This window comes from Poecilia latipinna, unplaced genomic scaffold (genome assembly GCF_001443285.1).
Source record: "Poecilia latipinna isolate Pla-1442-1.1 unplaced genomic scaffold, P_latipinna-1.0 Scaffold2106, whole genome shotgun sequence".
Classification (NCBI taxonomy): domain Eukaryota; kingdom Metazoa; phylum Chordata; class Actinopteri; order Cyprinodontiformes; family Poeciliidae; genus Poecilia; species Poecilia latipinna.
This window is the reverse complement of record NW_015114722.1, coordinates 26,096-48,549: the sequence shown is the minus strand read 5'-3', so window position 1 is coordinate 48,549 and position 22,454 is coordinate 26,096. Positions and strand designations below refer to the sequence as shown.

General features: G+C 36.5%; 2 protein-coding genes and 1 long non-coding RNA gene across 4 annotated transcripts in view; 1 reads left to right on the top strand and 2 right to left on the bottom strand.

Annotated features, from left to right (window-relative positions):
- Window positions 1–2,083, bottom strand: part of inpp5kb (inositol polyphosphate-5-phosphatase Kb) — a 12,821-nt gene extending 10,738 nt beyond the window's left edge. For both annotated transcript variants that reach the window (XM_015017122.1, XM_015017120.1), the window contains exon 1: window positions 1,916–2,083. The gene's annotated coding sequence lies outside the window, so the exon portion shown is untranslated. The remainder of the gene's footprint in view (window positions 1–1,915) is intronic.
- Window positions 2,084–3,012: 929 nt separating this feature from the next.
- On the top strand, window positions 3,013–16,638 carry LOC106936254 (uncharacterized). The gene is made up of 2 exons (XR_001422088.1): window positions 3,013–3,574; window positions 16,519–16,638. It is a non-coding gene; the product is annotated as an uncharacterized LOC106936254 (long non-coding RNA).
- On the bottom strand, window positions 5,801–20,816 carry pitpnab (phosphatidylinositol transfer protein, alpha b). The gene is made up of 12 exons (XM_015017123.1): window positions 20,529–20,816; window positions 14,556–14,586; window positions 12,411–12,556; window positions 11,057–11,148; window positions 10,284–10,291; window positions 9,907–9,981; window positions 9,100–9,183; window positions 8,930–9,007; window positions 7,818–7,928; window positions 7,416–7,538; window positions 6,747–6,828; window positions 5,801–6,612 (listed from the first exon to the last, which is right to left on the bottom strand). The coding sequence occupies exons 1-11, from the start codon at window positions 20,543–20,545 to the stop codon at window positions 6,781–6,783; spliced, it is 813 nt and encodes a 270-aa protein (XP_014872609.1). The 5' UTR covers window positions 20,546–20,816; the 3' UTR covers window positions 5,801–6,612; window positions 6,747–6,780.
- Window positions 20,817–22,454: the final 1,638 nt, after the last annotated feature.

Below are 22,454 nucleotides of genomic sequence, written 5' to 3'. Positions count from 1 at the left end.
CGAAGTGAACATCTGATTTTTACTTTTGCAAAATTTAACAACTATAAATTTATTGACTTTAAGCAGATCAGCAAGCAGTATTTCAAGCTTTATAAACAATAACATTATGTGTTATTAATTTGGTGTTAAGGGATGAGCGGTTTTTTGACATTAGCACAAACATTAGCAGTAGCTACTGCCCACATTAGCAGTAGCATTTTCCCTAAAATAAGCTTTTCAGCTATTCTTTTATTTATTAGCCATGTTTAGCACTCTGAATGGAGGAAGTCAATGTAAGACAACATGCTAGTTATACTCCTCATGTCACATTTAGGCTAGCATTAGCATTTTGGCAAATTTTAGCTTATACACTAATTTTAATATACTACATGGACATGTTACTCAACATGCTTGTGACTCTCCACATGCTATTGAGTACATGGTAGCTTACTTTAGCTTTGATGCTAACTCTAAGCATCAGAACGCTGGGTTCTAACCAACAGGCACACTTTAGTAGGCCAAGTTTAAATTACTTAAGAAATGTTATAGTTTTCTACTTTATTCTTATGTATCACCTGAAATTATTCTGTTTGACCACATGAGGGCAGCACTGCTAGTTTCAAGAAACTCCAAAAAATCTCTAAATATGTTCTTCAAGCTGTGAAGTTTTTTTTCTCATCAGTAGGAGTTTGTGTGACACTAGACTTTATTTTAGTCAATATACCACTGAAGACAGGTGCTCTGTCTTCAGTTTTCTGGTCAGCCTTATAAGAAAATATTATAATTAATGGGATAGCTCAAGATTTTTAAATTATTAGCTAGTGTTTTATAGTAAACTGATATTAGTTTGCCCTGGTTAGTTTAAGAGGTTGCCAAAACCAAAGTAGACTTTTAAAAATAACTTAAAGGATCAAAGTGGTTTATGTCAAATTTACTTAAACTGTTATAATTTTAATAATAGGCAGTTATTTACAAAATCATACTGTTTCCATTGAAATCCAGGTTGGGAGTGGTTGACCAACAGTTAGCATCCTCTTTGAAACACCTACTAAGAAATAAATATATAAAAATATCCCCCCAGACAAACTACCTAATGATAAAGGAAGAAACTGTAAAAATCTGAAAACACTACATGTTCTGCTCACAATATGTTCAAATAAGGAAGATTGGTTTTTGTGTCCAGCCTTCTACCTCTATGTTACACATAAATATTCTTTGGTTTCTCTGTAAATTATCACCTAATGTAAACAAAAGATAAGTTTATTTGTTAGAACAGGCTACATGGTGTTGATTAGAGTTGTTTTAACACAATAGTCCAATAGTAAATTGATACATTTAGCAAGCTTAAGTATGTTTTTTTATGACATGTGCATTTAATCTGTAGAATAGCACAGTGAGATTTTTCTTTGTGAATATAACAATTTAGCTCAGAATTGGAAGTGAAATCTGCACCAGACCCGGAATATAAATGAATAACAGATCAAGCAACTGCCCCAGGGAGCCACACAGTATCACAACTGTGCTTTACCTTTTAAATGTCACTGAAAGGACACAACTAAAGAGAGACACAACATGACTTAAAACACACACACATACACACCAGAGTCACTGTAAAATCTCCATAGTAATATAAAATAAATCATAAATGTTGAAATTTAACTAGAACTAAAAGAGAACTAAAACAAAGCATGACAGTTAACACAAGAAATGAAAATGATTAATAAATATCAAATCAATACAGATATGATGACATACATTGTTTTTGTGAAAATTATTTTCTTGCTATTGTCATTATAACCCTTTAACTTTTTTTTGTTTTGTTTTTTACTTTAAGAATTCACAGCAAAGACAGAGACTTTCCTACTGAAACATTTTTCATGACAGAAAAATCAAAAGAACAAAGTAAAAAAGTAAAGCAAAGCACTTGAAATTCTACCGTTGTTGGTATATCAGTCTTATGTTGTCCAGAAAAATTGTCTTCAAAGGTAAAGATCTCCAAAGACGTGACGAGAAATGTAGTTTCTTCCTCTCTGGAAGGCTGTGATGTTATTTGACAGTTTGTTAATTTCCCTTGTTGTACTGTGCCCTGAACCACAGTAGACTAACAGCGTAACATCGGATTAAGCTAATATCCTTGGTTGGTTAATAACCCAGTGAGAAAGTATTTGTGAATAGCTATAATGGATGTATTGTATGTTTAAAAATAATCCTTAGATATTTTAACAGTATGGAATGTGAAAGGTGCTCTAGAATCATAATACATTTCTTTTTTTATATAAACTAAAATAACATCTGACAAAACAGACAGTGGAAAAGTTTATGGTCTGTTGTCCTCAATGTGATTTCTTGTGCAGCATTCTGAAAAGTACAAACCTCAGTTTATATTACAAGTGCTTAAACACATTATTGCGACTAGAATTACTTTAGGACATATTTGCTTGTTAGCTTGAATGCAAAATTATTTGGAAAGGTTATTAGGGTAAGTAGACTAAAACCCATTAGGTTACTTATTTTTACATTTTCAGCTAATGACTAACATTAATATTGCAAGAGAATCTTTCTCTAACTCCCACAAAGAGAAATTGTCATCCACATTCAATAAGAACTTGTTGCAGCTCTCCTTATCAGGCTCATACTCAGGATTGATCTTTGGTATCCAATGCCTGATTAATTTTGCCACACTTAATATATCTGTTGTATCTGATGCCAGTAACTTTATGTTCTTGAAAGGAAGACTGAGTTAGGTAATAATTGTAATGTCAACTGCAGTCTGGCCTACAAAAGTATTCATGTCCCTTGAACCGTTTTTACATTTTGTCACATTGCAAACACAAATCTTAGATTGATCTACCTCACTTGTTTCCCATGACCTTATTGAATAGTTATTTTACTTTTAGGTCTTTCAACATAACATTTGACAATGTGAATACTGTAAAGAACTTTCCATTCGTAACCCATGGGGTTTATTACAATGCATTGATTTTGTTATGAGTCTGACACCACAGAAACTCTAACAATGCTTCAGGACAAAGTAATCCACATCATGCTCTAAATTTGTATAGTCACTTTGAGTCTTTATTCATTTCGTTATGTCTCTGATGTACAGTAGTGTTATTAGAGAATAAGATGACAAAAAGGCACAAATTCACAATAAAAGAAAAAAAATAGGAGACAAGGTAACAGGAGTGAGAGAAAAAGAGAGACAGAGAGATTTAAAAAGTTCAGGATTATGGAATCATTTGGTTTCTTCATACTCCAATTAAAAATCAAGGAATCTAAAAAGAGATATATTAGATTGTCTCTGTTAAAATATGTTCTCTCATAACTTTTGTGTCTTTGAGCTCTTAAAATCACCCTTCTCTCAGCATCTGCTTGGAAACCACATTCCTTATCAGGGTTCTTCTGTGCTTCCATTGAAGGCCATGTAGGATAATCACCCTTCACGTCTAACGACGGGAGCGCTACAATCCGACATGCATCGGGGATCCACTTCGATGACTTTGCCATGATGTGGATGAATGCACTGACCCAAGCTACAGTAACATCTACCTTTTCAGTGAGAGAAGAGAGTGTAATCCAGAGACTGACAACAGAGGTACTACAACATTCAGAACAAAAATATATATTTATACACTGTCCTGCCAGTGAGAGGACGTCCCCTCTGAGGGTACAGTGAATGGGGTGCTTGCTTCACTTCAAATGTTCTCCGAATACAAATGGCAAAGCTCAGCTCCTAGCTGCTGCTAATTTTTTTTTATATGTAAAATTTGTTTTCCTAAATAAATACATTTCATATTGTTCTTCACAATTTCTTACCTGCACTAAATTTTAGCTACTATAACTCTACATTTTCACACTCAAATGTTTCTGTAGGAGTCTGTGAGGTTTTTGAATAATGGATCAGGAGTGTCTGAGAGGGTGTTGTGCACACTTGGCAGGACAGTCTCATCTATATATATGTGTTCATCTACATTAATTTATTTACTATTTACAAAGTCAGTACACACAGTACATCCACAAATCTCCATGACCCAGTTGACAAACCCAAACAGAGAGGGATGATGGACACAGACGTGGAGGGGTGGGACATCCATGTTCTCTTCAGAGGAGGTAAAAGACAGTGGGAAGCAATTTGGCTGTTGAGGGCCAAAAGTGCCACAAGTCAATGCATAAAAGAGATGTTAAGTAAACATATGTACATGTGATTTAAATGAAATAAAATCCATTAATTTAACACAAAATACTTTATTGAAAATAAGCTAAACAAATAGTCAAATACGTTGTTAAATTTGGAAATAATTACTTAAGTTGTCCATTCAATATGTTAAATGGATGCTTGAATGTGTCAGTATTTAATCCCATATTGCATGTCATCAAGAAGGTCAGTGGGCGGGGCTAACTGCCCTGCAGATGGCACTTACAGATGATTGGTCTGTAATTGAGCTGTGTGACTTGTGAGTACATGATTTATTCAACATATAACTGTTGATTTTCACTAGTTTTTTTTAAAATACATTTGTTTAATAAATAATTATATAAATACAAAACAAAATAACATATGTATATTGAATATATTTATTGGCATTTTATTTAAAGTCTAACTGATATAGATAATTATTCATCAATTTATTAGTTCATTGGATTGTGTCACTTTTGATCCCTGGTAGGCCTATTGAATTATACTGCTGTGAAAAAAAAACAACTTCTAACATAATGAAAGAAGATTCTAAAAATAATAGATAATAATAGTTGCTCTGTCTAATGATTTTATCTCATATTGTTTGTTAAATTATTTAAATGATCAGTTCAGTTTCAGGGTTTACTGTGAAACACAACAAAACTAAGAAATGACTGAATTTGTCTAGACCTAATAAACTGGCTTAAACCTAATTTAGGATTAAAATTAAATCAGTGATGATGTGATGATGACTCATCCTTGCTCCAAACAAGCATTCCCGTAAGCACAATTTCTAACAACAGAGGGATCAGTAAAACTTTGTAAAATGTCAAATTAAACCTGGTTTTAAAAAAAAAAAAAACTGACTGTACTTCATGTGGTTTATGTCTAATGAAGGCCAATGGGAAGCCCTTCCACTGAATCTTTTATTATTGCAAATAAATATTTATATAGACTCCACATATGTGTCCAGAATTAAGCCTTTGAAATTGTTGGACCTAAAGTTCCAAAAATAAATATAATTTTGTATTTTATTGTCTCCAAAAAGATTGAAATTGATTAAAATCTATACCATTACGTAAGTTTATTGAATCAAATATCTGCTATAGCAACAACAATAAAATACGCATGGATTTTTATTTTTTAATTTTGTGGCAGTTTTTTGTAGCGATCCAAATATAATCAATCTAAGCATCAATGTAATTGATTGGCTCCTATATGTGCTCTCTTGCACACTCTCCTGTTAAAGTATACGGAATAATAAAAGTGTATGAAATCTATAAAATAAGAAAAAGAACAATAACAGGACAAAAGAGACGATAAAAACAGAGAACAATAATGTCGAGTCAGCTGTTCCTCACTTCTTCACCCAGTCGTTCATCAGCTCTCTGCAAACTGTCACATCACTTATCGTTACTCATTCCGTCCTACGCACAATACCAGAGAAAATGAGTAAGAACAATGAAATAAATAACAAGATAACATTCTATGGAAAAACTGACACTTAAAACTAGCACTTCTGTTGAGCTAATGACATTCAGTTCAGGCTCTGCTTTCCTAAAACTGACCTCACAACAGAAACAAACTAAGGACTAAAACAGATTTGTGATGATAAAAAAGGAGACCAACACGTCATGATAGTTATTGCTTTTGCTGGATAAGACCATTTATCCACTGGAAATGACAAGTCAAGAAAAAAAAAAACCCAAAAACGACAGTCCTCAAATCATTTATGGCTGTTTTCATTTACTGTAGCAACTGTGATTAATATTTTGTGTGCATCTTTTTAGACTATTTCTATCTAAATATTCATAGAGTTAGACATAATCTTCATATTACTGCATGTTCATCCAGAGCTCTTGAAACAATGTTTGAAGAAAAACCTGGCTGGAAACTTTGATGACCTATCAACACACACCGGCACACAACAGAAGCATGTACACACACAGACACACATACTGACAAAGCAGCAGAAAAACTGACAAACGCCTTGAAGTCGGAAGGCAGGTACTGGGGATAAAACCTTACTGGCTGGTTAGAAGGACACAGCAGACTGCATTACACTCTACTGATGCGCCACTGTGACATTTTGTCTAAAATATGTCCTTAGTTGTAGAGATGAACAACAGTGTCCTCACTGTTCTCTGCAGTTTAGAACAAAAATTGAGAGAAAAAGATCGGAGTAACTCACAATATCAGTAACGGTGCTACTGGAGGCTTTAAAAAGTTTAAGCTAGATGGAAACAGCAAATGAGTAAAAACAACGAAACAAAATAAGACAAGAAGGACTCAAGGAAGGACAGACGATGTAGAGGAGATCAGCTAAAAACTGGGAGTGCACTGGGTCCAGGTCCGAGAAGACCAAAATGTACTGCGGAAAGTAGGATTTGGACCGTCCAGTCAGACGTATCAGTTGAGACAAAAGGAGGAGTGAATCCGCTGGTTTCAGGTCTAATCTGGTGGGAAAGGGAGACATGAGTGAGAGAGAAAAAAACAAAAGCAAAGTCTGAACCATGAAGAAACAAAGCTAACGTGTAGATATGCTGACAGACATAACTACACATCTGTTTCCATTGCAACTCTGGTTTACCTGATGAGCGGCAGCATTTATGTCCAACAAAGTCTCAGTCCTCTAGAGCCACCATTCCTTTCACAGGATCTTTGACTCTCATCTGACAAGAATATACAACAACATCCTCATTAGAGATACACTGAGAAATCATTGAATGAAGGGTATTGGATGATAGATGTCAGACTAATCACAACCTGTGTTCAGCTGCAATGGGGTTGTATCATAAGTGCTATTGTAAAGATGTTTAAAAATGAAGTGAGGTGAAGCACCAAAAAGTGTGAGAAATTTTTAGAGGAAGCTGCTACCTTTAAATAGAGAGAAACCTCAGCAGATAACAGGAAGGCTCCTTTGCTCTCAGGGTTTCTTAGAAACTTAATTTTAATAAAGTTAAGACCTTTTGAAAAATGTTGTGCTTTAAATCTAAGAAGTTGTAATATTTAAAGTAGAGTAGAACAATCTTTTTAACTCCGTCTTTGTGAAATATGAATTTACAAAAATCGCCATTAGCAGATTGGAACTTAAAAAACTGATAATCAGAACCTGGCCCCAAATTCTCAGGTCATCCTGCATCTGAAATGTCAGTCCAGTGGGTTTTAACTGTAGATAATTTAACATCCTGGGTTATAAGGAACAAGTTTTATATAAGTGTAAGAGATTTGGGAGTGTGTGGTATTTCTTTTGGCTTACTTCATCTAGCTCCCTACGAGTCTCCTCCTCCATGCGACGAATATCGTCCATGTTCAGTTCAATCCACTTATCAATCCAGCAAAACAGTTGGCGGTGGAAATTTGTGAACAAGCGCTTCTCTTGCTGTAAGACAACAACGGAAAAAATCAAATAGCTTATTGTGGCCCAAGGATAATAGATGCTTATTTCCTTATGAATGGATATTAATAGCATTATCTTAATTATTTATGCTTTATTACCAGACTTCAAGCTGCTGTACTGCCAGCTATTCTTAGCACATTAAACAAAAATAAGATCTGGAAATTCAGTAAGAAATGTATTTTATTCCTTGACTCGACCACTATCTTGTACAAAAGTTGAAAAGCATAACAATGCAAGAACAAACAACAACAGTCAACAAACCTTTTGGATAAAGTTCTCCACTTTATTCTGCAGACCCCACCACTTGAATTTGACAGTGACCAGTTTGTAGGCACACATGTGTGGGCAGTCTTTCTTGTTAGGAAGCTCCTTCTGCATGTAAACAGAAACACTAGCATTAGGTTTGTCATAGGCAATGGAGACCTACTGATACACTTTTGGACTCAGATTTAATGCTTTAACCAACTGCTTATAGATCTGTAACAGAAATGAAACAAAGCCTAATATAATTACCACAGCTATTTCGGTTGAGGGGCTGATTATGGGCTGTTTCTGCATTAGGGTACAAAAAGGCTTTAAAGGTTATTGTTTCAAAAGCACAAAAACATGTTCTCATACTGTTCCCAAGTTGACGAGAAAGAGTCAGAAGAGTCAGAGTAACAATTTTATGCAGCTTTTGGGAGCAATTGGTGCATTTTATTTATACATGGAAGTCATGTTTTCTATGTTCCAAGACAGAAATACGACAAGGACATTCAAAGCTGAAATTATGCTTTGGGAAGTTGGAAATTAAAGGTGCAGGTGGTAACTATTACAGAAATTTGTGTCTTCTTCTTGTGTCTGATCCCCTCAGGACAAAATGTTAGCTTAGAGAACGCTCACTAGACGTCATAGCTGCTGGACAACACATGCCAGTGGGAGGGAGATATTTTTTCATTTGGCAAATTAACAGAGACGAGGTCGCATGTGTGTTTTATGGACGCTAACAATGAGACATGGTCCAACACCAAATTAAAGTATTAAGGAACAGTACACGAAACATAGGAGGAACTGAAAATGTATCTCTTTAGGTTAAGTTGCTAATATCTTTTAGAACAAAAAGTTGAGAAAAACATGAAAGTACCCTTCCACCTTGAAAGATTTACACGGGCTTTGTGCACAATTAACCTTCAGCTGTTTCACAACATGTGAAAACCAAATGCTAGAAAAGCCACCGCAGAGAGTAACAACAAAAAAAAACATTCCAAAACCCTGTAATGAAACCTCTATGAATCTATTTCTTGACACTGGAATTTATAATGTATTAACAGGAGGTAATTCATAATACAAAATGTAACATTTATTGTTAAGATGAAAATGTTGGTATTGTTTACCTTCCAGTCTGGTCCTAGAGGACCTCGTCCTGTCTTTGCTGACTTGAACTTGCAGGGATCCTCCTCTGGTTTGTAGTCCTGATACAGACAAGATGTATGTGGGGCATGTAACAATACAAACAACAGCTGTATTCATCATTCCGGCAGTAAAAATGGGCTGACTGATTTACCTTTGGCTCCACCTGGCTTCTGTCTGCAATATCAATATAGACTACATCCACCTTTTTCCAGGTTTCTGCATCCAAACCGTGTACCTAAGACACAACCACAGGGCAAAATCAGAAAAAAATTGTCTACAAATTTAAATTACATGCAGAATTTGTATGCAACGTGTTCCTAATGTCATAGTTATAAGCCTAAGCTCAAGAAAAAATACAATTCAATAAATGTTTACCATATAAAATGACACAGAAATGAAAGAATTGATAAAAATCATGTTTGTGATCAACATTTTAAAATAATAAACTTCATGGTCCTTATGATTGTAAGTAATAGACCAGCATAAAATAAATAGATGTGGTGTAGGAGGAAAGTGATAAATGGCTTCGAATTTTTGTTATTAATAAAAATCTAACAATTGTAACATGCATGATATAATATTACCCTGTGAAGAACTGTCAAACAAAAAAAAAACACATTGCTAAACATACTCCAGAAAGATCTGTAGCTCTTATTTCTGTGAAAATAGTTGTACACAATGCAAGCCGATGTAACTCCACACTTAACAGTATTTGATTTTATTAAATAACACAAACTAAGACATTTTGAAAACCATGTATCATATTTCTTCCACTATACAATTAAGCACTTTGTGTGGCTCTATCATAAAAACATCCCATTTAAACAGGCTTTTATGTAGTGTGACAAAACGTGATTTGTGTTGACAATTTATTAAAGTTCTCTCTTTCATACCTGAATGCATAATTTTGTTCAGACATGAAAATACACTCCCATAGCTTATGATCTTATTCACTAACATTTTCCTGGCGTCCCATGTCAGGTTTGTGCCACGTCTCAATCTTGATCAGGAAGTTATCTTTCATATACTCATTCTGCAAACAAAAACACAGACAATCCAGAATGAAGGGAGTAAAGCACTTTGAAAGAATCCCTTGTAAAAATCTATAAAAGGTTCAGCTGACAGGGATCGGTATCTTGCTGTCGTTCACTAACACCCAGCTACACAAACACAGTCACAGTGTATTGCTATCCCTGTTACAGTCTCACTAAAAAGATCACATTTCTTTCTCGGCTTTCAGGTTAGGCACCTTCTCCTTGTGCACCATAGCTTAGTGTGTCGCATGTGTTGATTTCTGAATTCTTCAAAGCAAACACAAGCAAAGGAAATACTCACAGTGATGACTGCAGAGCCAGGTGGGGGGAGAGAGGGTGCAGCCCCAAACACACAGAGAAAGACACAATTAACGACAGCAAACAATATCTGAGAAATCTATTAGCATTTGCACAAGCTGGCAATCTCAAAATGATACGAGAGCAGTGTTTGAGATGCAGAGTTGGTTTGTGCCTTTAAATGTGTTTGTGTGACAGATGGCCGTCTGGCAGCTGGCAGTGTGTACGGGTGGCGGGATCTTTGCCTGAACGGCTCAAGTGATTGCGCGGCTCTTCTCACAGGACATGTAGTAAATTATTCAACTACTCCTTGAAAGTGACAGAGACCCAAAGGCACAAGGAAAGAAGAGAGGAAGAGAAGAATCTAGAGCATGATAGCACTTTTTTACCTGAAGCCATTTAAAACGTTCATAAATACATCTTTTTGAAGACAACAACAAAGAAATCTGCATTGTTTTCTTTAGCTGACAAAGACGTCACACCGAAATGTGCACTGGGCATGTAAACAAAACTGTTAGCATTAGTAATTTAGCCGGGAGGTTAGCTCCATTGCAGGAACTTGTTCACAACTTATTCCCAGAAGGGATTTGGAACGTCCAGGGTCTGGTCCAAAAGTAGATCATAATTAAAAAAAATTAGGCTCAAATCTTCAATCAAGTCTTGACGAAATGACTGTACTTACTAGAAAAAAACCCAATCAGGGTTTTGCAGAGCTCTAAAGTATGTTAGTCTGTAAATAGTTGTGTGTGCCCATCCACAGTGTGTAATTATACATACCTGTACGACAATAAGGGTATGCATTCCAGGCTTTCTCATGGATGTTCAGAGCTGAAGATGGAGCCAACATTCTTACGAATGATGGCACTTTACTACAAGAAAATAGAAAACAAACTACATGAGTTTAACTGCTATAATTCCAGCTGCAAGACTTTTGTTGTCCTTGATATACAAAGGTGGTAGAATTTTGGACATCCAGCAAACATAAATCACCAATTTGGGGATGAGAAAGTAGCAAGAAGATAGCCATTGTTGAAAGAAGTTTAAATGGCCACAATCCATGTAGGGGACACTGAAAACATGGAAGAATTAGACCTAAACATGATGTGGGAAGGCATTTTTTGAGCCAGGACAACTGACTTGGACAGAGTGACAGGAACATGGATGGAGCTAAGTATGGGTAAAGATAGGGTGAAAACCTTTTAGATTTGAAACTGGGGCAAAGGTTAATCCTTCAACAAGACGACATAAAACCAGAACTTTAATCAGATTATTTAGATTGAAACATATCCGGGTCTTAGAATGGCCCAGTCAAAGTCCAGACCTAGGTCCAATTGAGAATCAACAGCAAAAATTGAAAGTGTATCTGTGGTCTCTATTTAATCTGTTTCAGCCTCAGTTAATTTCTACCCAACAATTGGGGGTAAAAAACAGTTTCTACATGTGAATGGCGATTCTATCGCTGAATAAAATAACATTCAAAATCTTTCAAATTAGTTACAATAAGGAAGATTAAAAACTCTCACTTTTGTGCACTACTTTGTTCTAGTCCATTGGATTGGAATTTCAGGTACAAACTAAACAAAATGCAAACGCGTTATAGAGACATGACTACTATTATATGGCATTACTAGTACAATGGTATCAATTGCACTATGTTAATGTGCAATTGCACCATCATTAATAGAAAAATAAGAGTCACTGCAAAAAGGTCAATCATACAAAACTGATCTATGGACACGCAACAATCAAAGTGTTTAATGTTTGGCTTTGTTATTTATTTAACATACTTTTGGTTTGTGTCATCAGAATTTTAATATCTCCACCATTGACACACTAATAATAGGCAGTAGTACTGTAATCTGAATAACTGGAACAATATTATTAACCATAGTATATTTAAAAACTTTTCATTAGAGTCAAATAAAGACCAAACTGCTACACTATCTGGTTCAAATAGTGTAGCTAAAGTATTGAGTTCCTGGTGACTGAAAGATGTGGAAAAGGTCTGAGTGGCTATAAAAAAAAGAGAATGGACTGAAGACAGAAAATGATAAATTCATCCTGTGTGAATGTGATATGTGGACTCTCTACAAGACACATTTTCTGGAACACCTCTTGTGAAAATGCTTACCTCTGCAAATGGTAAATTTTGTGTGTGTACTGGCCCTTCTCTCCATCCTTCTCATAGGGTTCATTTTTTAGCACCTCTACTCCTTCGCCTCCGCCCGTCTCATTCTTACTGGCTTCAGCTACAGAGTACAGCTGGCCCACCTGGTACTGAGAAACACAGAACAATGGATTGGACTGTTAATGAAAATCGAGTAAAACAAAAGTCTATAATCACAGGTTATATTTAAAATTAATACCTTGTTTTCTCTCTTATTTTTATTTAATGGAGCTCTGAATCATTTAATCTATTGTTGCAAATATCATAAACTCCTTTCTCGTTCTCCTCATTTTACCTCCTTCTCCATCTTAAGGCTTCGGGTTCAAGCGATTTTAAAACAGAAAACAATGGTTTCCTTTTTTTCTTAATTAGCTCTAATCCATCATATAACCTCAACAAATGTGAGCCTTGGGACAATTACAACAGAGCAAGCATGGAGTGACTCAATGAAGGCTCATTTACTCTATTGTTTTCACAGTTAAGATGTTTGTTTTAATTTTTCTAGCATTTTGAACAGCAACGTTCAAACTATATAAGCACAATTGAGTCAATGCTGGAAAAAAATGAAAATGGTAATAGATTATATACTTTTAGTTAGAAGGTGTGAGGTTGAAGGAATTAAAATAACTTTTCACCCATCTCTTTAATCACAGGCAATTCGAACTCAAAGGATAAAATCTGTTTTCTTTTTTTTCAGAGCAATTTTATTGAATTTTCTCAAACTAAATCAAACTGTGGACATACACTGAAAGATTGAACTAATGGCAGAATGAATAAAGAGGTTGGGTAATTGGCAATATTTTCCACTTGGTTGCAAATAACAGAATACAACAGTTTCCAAGTCACTTACAAATAAAAAATGTTTCTCCCTGGCTCTTTTTCACTCCTGACTCATTCTAAGAGACTTAGTCTGCTGGAGGACAGACTGATCACTTCCTCTACTAATCACCAATTAACAATATATGCTGTTATTTGCTGAGATAAATGAGCCCACAACTAAACTCTCTCCCTCCTGATATTGAGTTTTTACTTTTTATTAATGTACATATACAGGCAATGAACAAACAAAATTGGAATCTGAAAGGTTGATCAGTTCTTGCTGACCTAGTTAGGCAAGACTTTATACAGTTGTGTATAAAGAATATTATCACATTTAAGTGTGCAAAATGTAAGTGGTACACCATTCATTAGATCTTGATTGATTCAATCTTACAAACAGTCTTGAAATGTGTGTTTGCTAAAGGTTATGTGGGTTGTTTATACTTCTTTGCAGATAACAAAAATGTTTTTGTTTTCTGATAACTGGGAAAAAAAGTCTGACTTAAATATTTAGTTTCTGGCACATTTTTATATTAGTTACGTCTTCTGACTGATGCATTTTAATTGAAATTTTGTGTCAGACATGACTAAATTATGAAAGTCAATATTATGAAGACCATTCAGACATTAGCGAAGCTTTTCTATCGCTAGTGGCATCCCTCTAGTAAGCTTCACATGATAATAAAAATACTCAGCAATATAATGACAAAGATTACAAAGAATGAGATTTAGTGACAATACAAGACAGCATAAATGGTCTCTGATTTAGAGGTTCCCATGTTGTTGATGTGATGTGGCACACTGCAGCATTTACTGGTGATTCACACTCATGCTTGAGACCACAGTGTATATGAGCACAGTTTTTCAGATTAAACTGGAATATTTTGCCTGCCTAAAATGACTGTTTTTATACTGTGTATCAAGTGTTCAATTTAAAGTAGCATACATGGGTGGGTGAGCATGTGATGTCATGGAAGTAGTTTCAGATAACTCATCTGCGATGAAGGCCTTAATAGAGGGGGGAAACTACAGTAGAAATAATAATGGTGGATGATAATAAGCTGTTTGTTTTAAAAAGTCATATTTAAAAGAACAGCTTTCAGGGTTCCTATACATTTTGCATCTCAACAAGTCCAACACTTGTCCAGTCTCAAATTTCCAGAGTTATTACTGTGTTTCAGCTCATGGCCTAAAAGTGGAAGTGAATCGGTCGATGGATAGACGGATGTATGGATGGATGGAGTCAGCTGACTCACACACAGATATTGAAGAGTGTTAAACTGCACTTACCTCTTCCACAGAGATGGGAAGAATCACTCGACTGCAAGAAAAAAAGAAGTTATTCAAACAAGGACTCTGAAATTCTAGTTCTCCTAAACATAAATACCATACAAGAGAGCAAAACAACAAAACAGATATATCCATGTGGTCACATACTGAGCTGCTTTAGTCAAACCAGCAACCCAGATTGGCCTAGATTGCAAGTTTAGCCTTGTGAGAAACATGAAGTTGAATCCTAAAGTGTTGTTTCTCTACAAATTAATTTATGACAGTTATCGACCTAAAACTTTACCAAAACTCAGAAACTGAGGAATCAATAGTTCTATCTTAGAACCAAACTGACTAAAAGCAATACATTGATAAATGAATCAGATCACTGCTTTGCAAGAGACAATGAGAATGTTCCTTGCTGAAGCAACATGAGGGTAAAAGAAGCTGAATCTTATAGGCATTTTAATGTTTCAATTAGATTTATGAATAGGTAATGTTCACGCTTATGTTTCAGGCCTCATTTAGCAGAAGTCAATAACAATGCTGTCGATGTGCTGCTTACTTTTCTTTTTAGCTTTTTACGATACGCCTGAAACTGTCAGTAATTCTCTGTTCCGCCTTTGTTTACAAGAGCATGAAGAAGGCTGCTGGCTAACAAATGATCCTAAATGTTACAGATCACCCACAAAATGATGATGTGGCTCTTAGCTAAATGTCCTCGCACAGACATATATATGCAAAAATTAGGTTTTATGCACAAATGATGAATAACACACCTGCAGACAAAGTACATTGTTGGGTGCAGAATTTCTTTGAGAAGGAACAGGAAGATATATTTGCAAATCTGAAATGGTCAAAGTTTCAACTGCCACTAAAACAGGTGACTTATGCAGGACAATTTTACTTTGAGAAGCATTAAAACCCCTGTCACACCATTGAATATATGCTTTACATTTTAATAGTAGGGCTGTGTAATAATATCGATTTTGTGATATATATCGATATTTTCTTCCCTAAAAAAAAATCAATATTTATCCGTAAGTATCGTAACATCCAACTTTCACCTTGCTCACTCACTGCTTGCTTTGCCGGGAGAGTGATTAGGTCATCAGGCTTAGAGTGATTCCTTCAGATGTTAAGTGTCAAGGTTAAAAAAGGTATCAAACTATTCAGAGCAGGGTACTTGGTGCACTTTATTTACTTTACAAATGCATGTAAGCTACAGTTTGTACTGTTTCAATTAAAAGAAGCATGTTTTCTCACCACTTCTTTGATTAATTTTGTCCAGCTGTCGACTTTAAGTCTGTGTCCATGTCCAACCAGAGCCAGGTATTGTGTAGTTGGTGCTTTTAATCAGTTTTCAGTTAAATTAATTCAATCCAAGTCTATAGCAGTCACAAAATGTCTCTAAAATCACTCTGTCCCTCTAAAATCTTTCAGAAAATCGCAAAAGTGTATTGAATTGTATTGTTTGCTGAATAGCGCAATATATATCGTATCGTGAGAAGAATATTGTGTATCATATCGTATCGTGAGATTATTGTATCACTACAGCCCCATTTAATAGTGTGAAGATATGGGTCTTAACATGCTAAATACTCAAGCATTGCCTTTCTATGCATGTTGTGCTGAAAATACTGCTTTGAAATTGTTTAAGTCCTTACACATGTTGTTGCAATATTCCGATAATTCATTTTTCTTTCATCACTAATTTAGTTTACCATTGAGATTTTAATAGGAAGACATTAAATGACTTTAAATAATATACATATTTCACAGACATGACAAAACTTGGTGTTTCACAAAATACACTTTAAGGGTGCGCTAGTTTATGGCAAAAGAGAAAACTGTGTGACAGCATGTTAAGTTTGCAAAAAATTGTGCAAATGTAAATAATGACAGTTTAATTATGTTTGTCAATGTGTAGTTAGTAGAGTAGACTGTGTCAAACAATCCGTCCATCTATTTTATGTTTCTGCAGGTTCATGGTCCCAGTGGGATTGGAAATCTCTGCAGCCATTGATGACAGAAGCTGATTACAGCCTGGACAAGCTGGCAGGTCATTACATGGTCTGAACTTATTTAAAAAAAAAAAAATGTCTGTGAGAAGGTACACGTTTTTGTTTTGGGGGTAAAATTTATGCCTCCGTCCATGAAGCTCTGAACTACAGGGAACAAATAGAATACGAACTATAAATCCCACAGTGCATGGCATCAATGAATTATTTTTTCTTTTATTAGAAAATATAAAATATCACCCAAAGAAGTTGGGTGATAACCAGTAACACCCTAGTTGGGTGTTACTAGTTGGGTGTTACTGGTTAAGTGAGTCTATTGAATAAAGTATTTAAGTAGAAGGTTGGAGTTTTGTTAAATAAACTCTTATGTGCCAACAAACTACAAGAAATAATTACAAGTTTCCTGTAATTATTTTTCAATCTGTGTCAAGTTCGCTGTTTAAAAATGCCACTGCTGGACTTAGTCCTTCATTTGTTGTTATTTTAATACCTAAGACTTAGTACTTAGTATTAACTGACACTGAACATTTTGGCTTTATTTTATTTTTTTATTTATTTGTTTTTTATTTATTTTATTGTTACGGAATTTTATGTGGCAAAAAGGTGATCTGGTACACTTTTACACAAAATGTTGAAGTTTTTCTCTGTAAATTTTTTCATATTTTTCTAGTCAAAATTTTAAACCAAACAGAGTTAAGAAAAATGCATCTGTTCATTATAGATCTCAAGGAGAAATGTCAATTGCTATTACAAACATAGACAATCAAGACAAAGTACGAAAACTCTATAACGCAACATAAGGGATAATCAAAACAAAAAAACCCCTCTGAATTAAGTTCTTCTTTGAAACAGTTTTAAGATAAATTCCTGTTCAGTTTAGAAAACGTAACTAACTTCAGCAGCCACCACACTTTGGCTGCTGAAGGGAGGGATCTTAGTCTAGAATGGTAGCCCACACATTTACATCTAGCAGCAATGAAACATGGATTCATTTATGACAGAATTTGCATTGAGCGTATTTCCAAATTCAGACACCTCATCCGAGGATGTTCCTGCAATTCACAATGCTTCCACCGTTAAAACGCACTGCTCTGCTTCCGTTCTCTGACCTGTCTGCATCTCATGCCACTCTATGCCCGCGTACAGTATGCAGCTTTGTTGATTTTGTTCTGTGAGCATGTGAAGTATGCCAAAATTCCCATAATCCTACACCCACCTGCCACTTAATGTAATCTGGGTCCAACAAAGGCGCTCACTGAATAGTAGGCCATATGCTGCTGCAGTTTACAACTGTTCATTGCAAAAATATTTTATTGCTCTTTCTTAAAAGATGCACCTCATATAACACTTTTTGCAAAGTATCTGTTTCAAAACTCAGAATTTAATTCTAAAATGAAAAACAGGAACTGAAGATTTTTATTTCCTGTCTTTGGAAGTCTCCTTAGTCCAAAGGTCTTGAGGGATCATGTGTCTCTCTGTGGCTTCAGGAAACAAACACCCCTTCTACATTGCTCATCTTATATGTCCTTGTAGTTTATTTCTCTTTCTCTTTTCATCCTCTTCCCTCTTTCAGCTTCTACATAATTCGCTTTATTGCTTTACATATTGCAAAGAGAATTATTTATTATTGTATCAGCACCAAAACCTACTGGGAAATAAGGAAATAAAAGGAGATCTAGGTCAGTGTCAGGTAAGGATCACTAGGTCACAAAGCACCTGTAAGACTTGACTCCTGGCATCCGTGATGGTTTCCTGTTATAGTGGATGCACAAGTCTCTTGCCTGTGTGTTGACAGCGTGTAGAAGCTTTTAGCCTTTAATCGTAACCAATTTAATTAATATCCAGGCTTACTGCAGAGGGCCTGACTCTCCCTAATCACTTCAGATCTTTGGCCATGCCACCACTCTGATCTGCGGCTTTTTGCTGACATTCATTGATTAAATACATGTGATAGGAAATCAACACAACGATTGTAGGTGATTAGTCTCCAACGCACAGAGCAGTGTTCACACCCACCGAACTTCCTCGGATTTCCCCACAAACGTCAATGGACTTACTTTGGATTTTGTGAGGGAGCATAAGTCAAAACATTACATGAAGTAGAATGATGATGAAATTATTGGTGTGCATGTGTAGTCAGTTGCAGAGTGAACATTTTGCCCATGGTAACTCGGAAGGAGCTCCAGAGATCCACAGCTCAGGTGGGAAAATCTGTTGCCAGGACAACTACTTGTGATACATCACAAAAATACTCAGTATTATAGAAGACTGACAAGAGGTCATTGTGAAAAACAAATGACTTCTGAACTTTGCCACATAGAAAGCACAAAAAATATGAGTTAGAAGCTAATCTGGTCAGGTGAAGCCAAAGTAAACTTGTTTGTCTTCATGCATAAGAAGACAAACAACTGTGTGGGGCGGAACACTATCATCCTGAATAAACCATTCCCACTGTGACACTTTGTGGTGGCAACCTCATGCTGTGGAAATGCCTTTTCAGGAGAAACGGGAAAGAGTTGTTTCCCGAATGGAGCTATTTGCAGGGCAGTACTGGATGAAACGTTGTTAGAAGTTGAAGTGGTGATCCATGCAGCACGCTGACCTTAAGCATCCAGTCAGAACTACAATGGAGTGGTTTAGAAAAAAGCTTATTCGTGTTAGATTGGCCCAGTCAAAGTCCAGACATAAATACAGTCGAGAATCAGTGTAAAAATTCAGACTGACCTTAACCAATAATTCAAAAAAGAATGAGAAAAGATTGCAGCCTTTATTGACTAAAAATTGAAAAAAGTCTTAAACCATCAAAGTTATGCACAACTTTGTCTTGGTATGTCGCAAAAAAGCCGAATGAAAAACTTTTTGCTTATGAAAGGAGAAAATGTGAAAAGATTCAGAGAGCTTTAATACTTTCCAAGGCATGGTAAGTCTGTTGGAAGTGGATTTTTTTTCTTGTAGCTTGGTGTTCAGAAAGTAGCTGTGACCTTGCCAAAGTTGCAATGGGAAAAAATATAGTGTTTTAAATACAATATTTAGAAGAAGGTCCTTTATAATGTATAAAGGTTATCAGAGCGACATTTTCTTCAGTTGCAAAAAGAATTTGCTGTAATGAAAACATAAATATAATTTTGGATGTCTTCAGTATTAATACCTGAGTATTTTAATTTCAATTCCAGTAACATCCTACTTTGCCAGCATTGCATCCTTCTTGCCCTTCTGATTATGAGCAAAGGCCTCAATCCGTTCTTCTATAAAGAACAGAAAGTCCTTGCGAGGGGTGGAGGGGTAACATTGTGTTAAAACAATGCAAAACAATGAATTAAAAATATCCTTCTTCCTCTTAGCAGGCACAGATTAATATGCCACTGCTTCCCTTCGGCCCAACATCTGACACACACCTCGCCATTTGCCCTTTACGCCGCCTCCTCTACACCTGCCCACCCCGCACCTTATCCTCTCCAAGCATCCCCTCCACCCCGGGCCATCCAACACCTTCTTCATTCCTCCAGAGCTAAACGCCGGAATGCTCCATCGCTAGTTTCACCTTCACCAGAGCGCATCAATAACATGGCCACAGCGGCGCGGGCACGGCGCAGCGCGGCAGAGCACGGCACGGAGCGGCTTATGCCAGCCATTTCTGCCCCATCACCAGCATCCGTCATTTTAGCAACACTGACAGAGAGAATTAAGAGCTAGAACTTGTGATGAAGGATGTGAAGGGCACAGGGAAGCACCGGCTGCAGTTGCATCAGCTGCCGACACTGTTCTATCCCTCAGTTGACTCTGCGTGATGGAAGGAATCTGATCTTGGACATAAAGTCCTTTGGATGTCGACATCCCTCCGGACGCGCTCTCCTAATTCCCCTCCCGGGCTGCTGGCCACAATGTCAGCAGCTCTGCGAAACCGCATCAACGCTCTGTCACGCAAACGCACACGCACGCACAGACTCCATCGTGCACACACTGTTTTACTTACTATTCCTTTATGAGCATCTTTGTGTTATTTCAGCGGTGCAGTGGAGCTATATCCCAGACAGGCGCCGCTCCCAAACGGATCCAGAAACAGGGTCGGATTCCTCCCTCCGTTTATATAGTCGCCTTTATTTATCCGCTCGATTCTCTCCCACCTCTCTCCCCCCCTCTCTATATCATTCTACCTCCACAGTCGCTTATTTTCTTCAGATTCACTTCCTGATCGGGGCCGCGGCGCGGCGTTGCTGCTGCTCTGCTGCTGCGGCGCGCAGTTCACCGAAAAAAAAAAAAAAAAAAAGGGCGCTGCGTGAGGAAACGAACGCACACTGAAAACGATGGTTCACCCGGAGAATGATCTGCGGTGCACCCGCACGGCCCACAGGTGACAAATGACACGGCTGCACAAATTAAAGCTTTGGACATTTATTTAAAATGTGTTTGTTTGTTTTTTTCCGGTTGAATATGAAATTGCTAAACAGATACATGAGGAATGAAAAAAAAGAAAGAAAGAAGAAAAAAATAATTAAACAAGGAAAGAAAAAAGAAAGAAAGGAAGAAGAGAATAAAAAGATCTGTAAATTGGAATTACTAAATTGTCTTAGCTCTGAGCCATTTCTTAATAAAATAAATATAGCCTACTTGTTAATAAAACACACTTTTTATTGAGAAATGACAGCATAAATGCAAGACATCAATATAACCTCTGTCCACGCAGTGGTCACAGGAGCTTTCCTCTCACCTTTTTTACTAAGAGTGTGCAGCTCACTGCGTCATCGTGACAGCGGTGACGTAGAAGCGCGATTCAGCGTCAAAGGATGAAACGGGGACCACCGCTGGCAGGGACCAGACGCTCTCTAAGCCCTTTTAACGAAGTCCTCGCTTCTGATGGGATTATCTCCCACTGCTGTGTATCCTGACACCATTTCTGCTTTACAGACACCTTTATTACCTTGCATAGGTGGTACGTAAGCCTTGTCACTGAGGCAAAGCTCCAATAAACATCCTAAAATAATTATAAATGAAAGACAAAGACCGAACCATAATTCTTTGGCCGTGCTTTGTTTCCCAACACAGGGGGGCTGTAGTACAGTACAAGGGATTCCAGGTCCCTAATCTCGACCCACTTCCTGAATATCACGGGATGTGGAAGCTATGTGAGTTTAAAATTATGTAACAGCAAGCTGGAGCTGTATTTATAGCTCATGTCTCCATTTGACAACAACCATATATCCGCTTCTGGCTCTTGTAGTTTGTTTTAAAGATACATCTTTCAGTTTATCCTGTGCCGACATAATCTTGGTTTTATAGCTCATGTCCAATGAGATAATTCTACATGCGAGGTTTTTGTTATACAGTGCCTTGAAAAAGTATTAATAACAGCTTATATATTTTATTTTACAACCACAAACCAGTTTATGTTATTACAATTGTAAGTGACACACAAACACAAAGTAGCATATATGTGTACAGTGCAATTAACGTGATGATTCTCAAATGTTTAAATCATTTTTTAAGACTTATCACGAATTCTCAGATGGATTCCAGTCTGAACTTTTAGTTGGTCATACTGACAAATAAACATACTTTGATCTAACCATCCTTTTGGTTCTTCAGCGGTATTTGGGATGATTAGCAGTGTTAGTCGTCCCACACTGTCTTCCAGAATTTAGACCAAAAAGTTACAGCAGCTCCTCTACAGCTGAATTAAATATATAAATTAAAAAATATAGTCAAACTCTTGGCTGCTTCTCTGCCAACAGAAAGTGATGGATGTCCATTGAACAGTTCTCAATGATGAGGTCTTCAAAGTTGTGGATATTGTTTTTATTATTATTATTATTTTGACTGCTTGAAAAACTCCTTAGATCTGCTATAGGACTTGAGAATTTATTTCTATTGTTCACCATGCATTACCATTATTATGCTAGAT

Excerpts from the sequence above, each read along its gene's own strand:
- pitpnab (XM_015017123.1), bottom strand. Across the intron at positions 11,149-12,410 it reads AAAATTTACCATTTGCAGAG|TAAAGTGCCATCATTCGTAA; the intron begins GTAAGCATTTTC and ends ATTTTCTTGTAG. Across the intron at positions 9,184-9,906 it reads ACATGGGACGCCAGGAAAAT|GTACACGGTTTGGATGCAGA; the intron begins GTTAGTGAATAA and ends GTTGTGTCTTAG.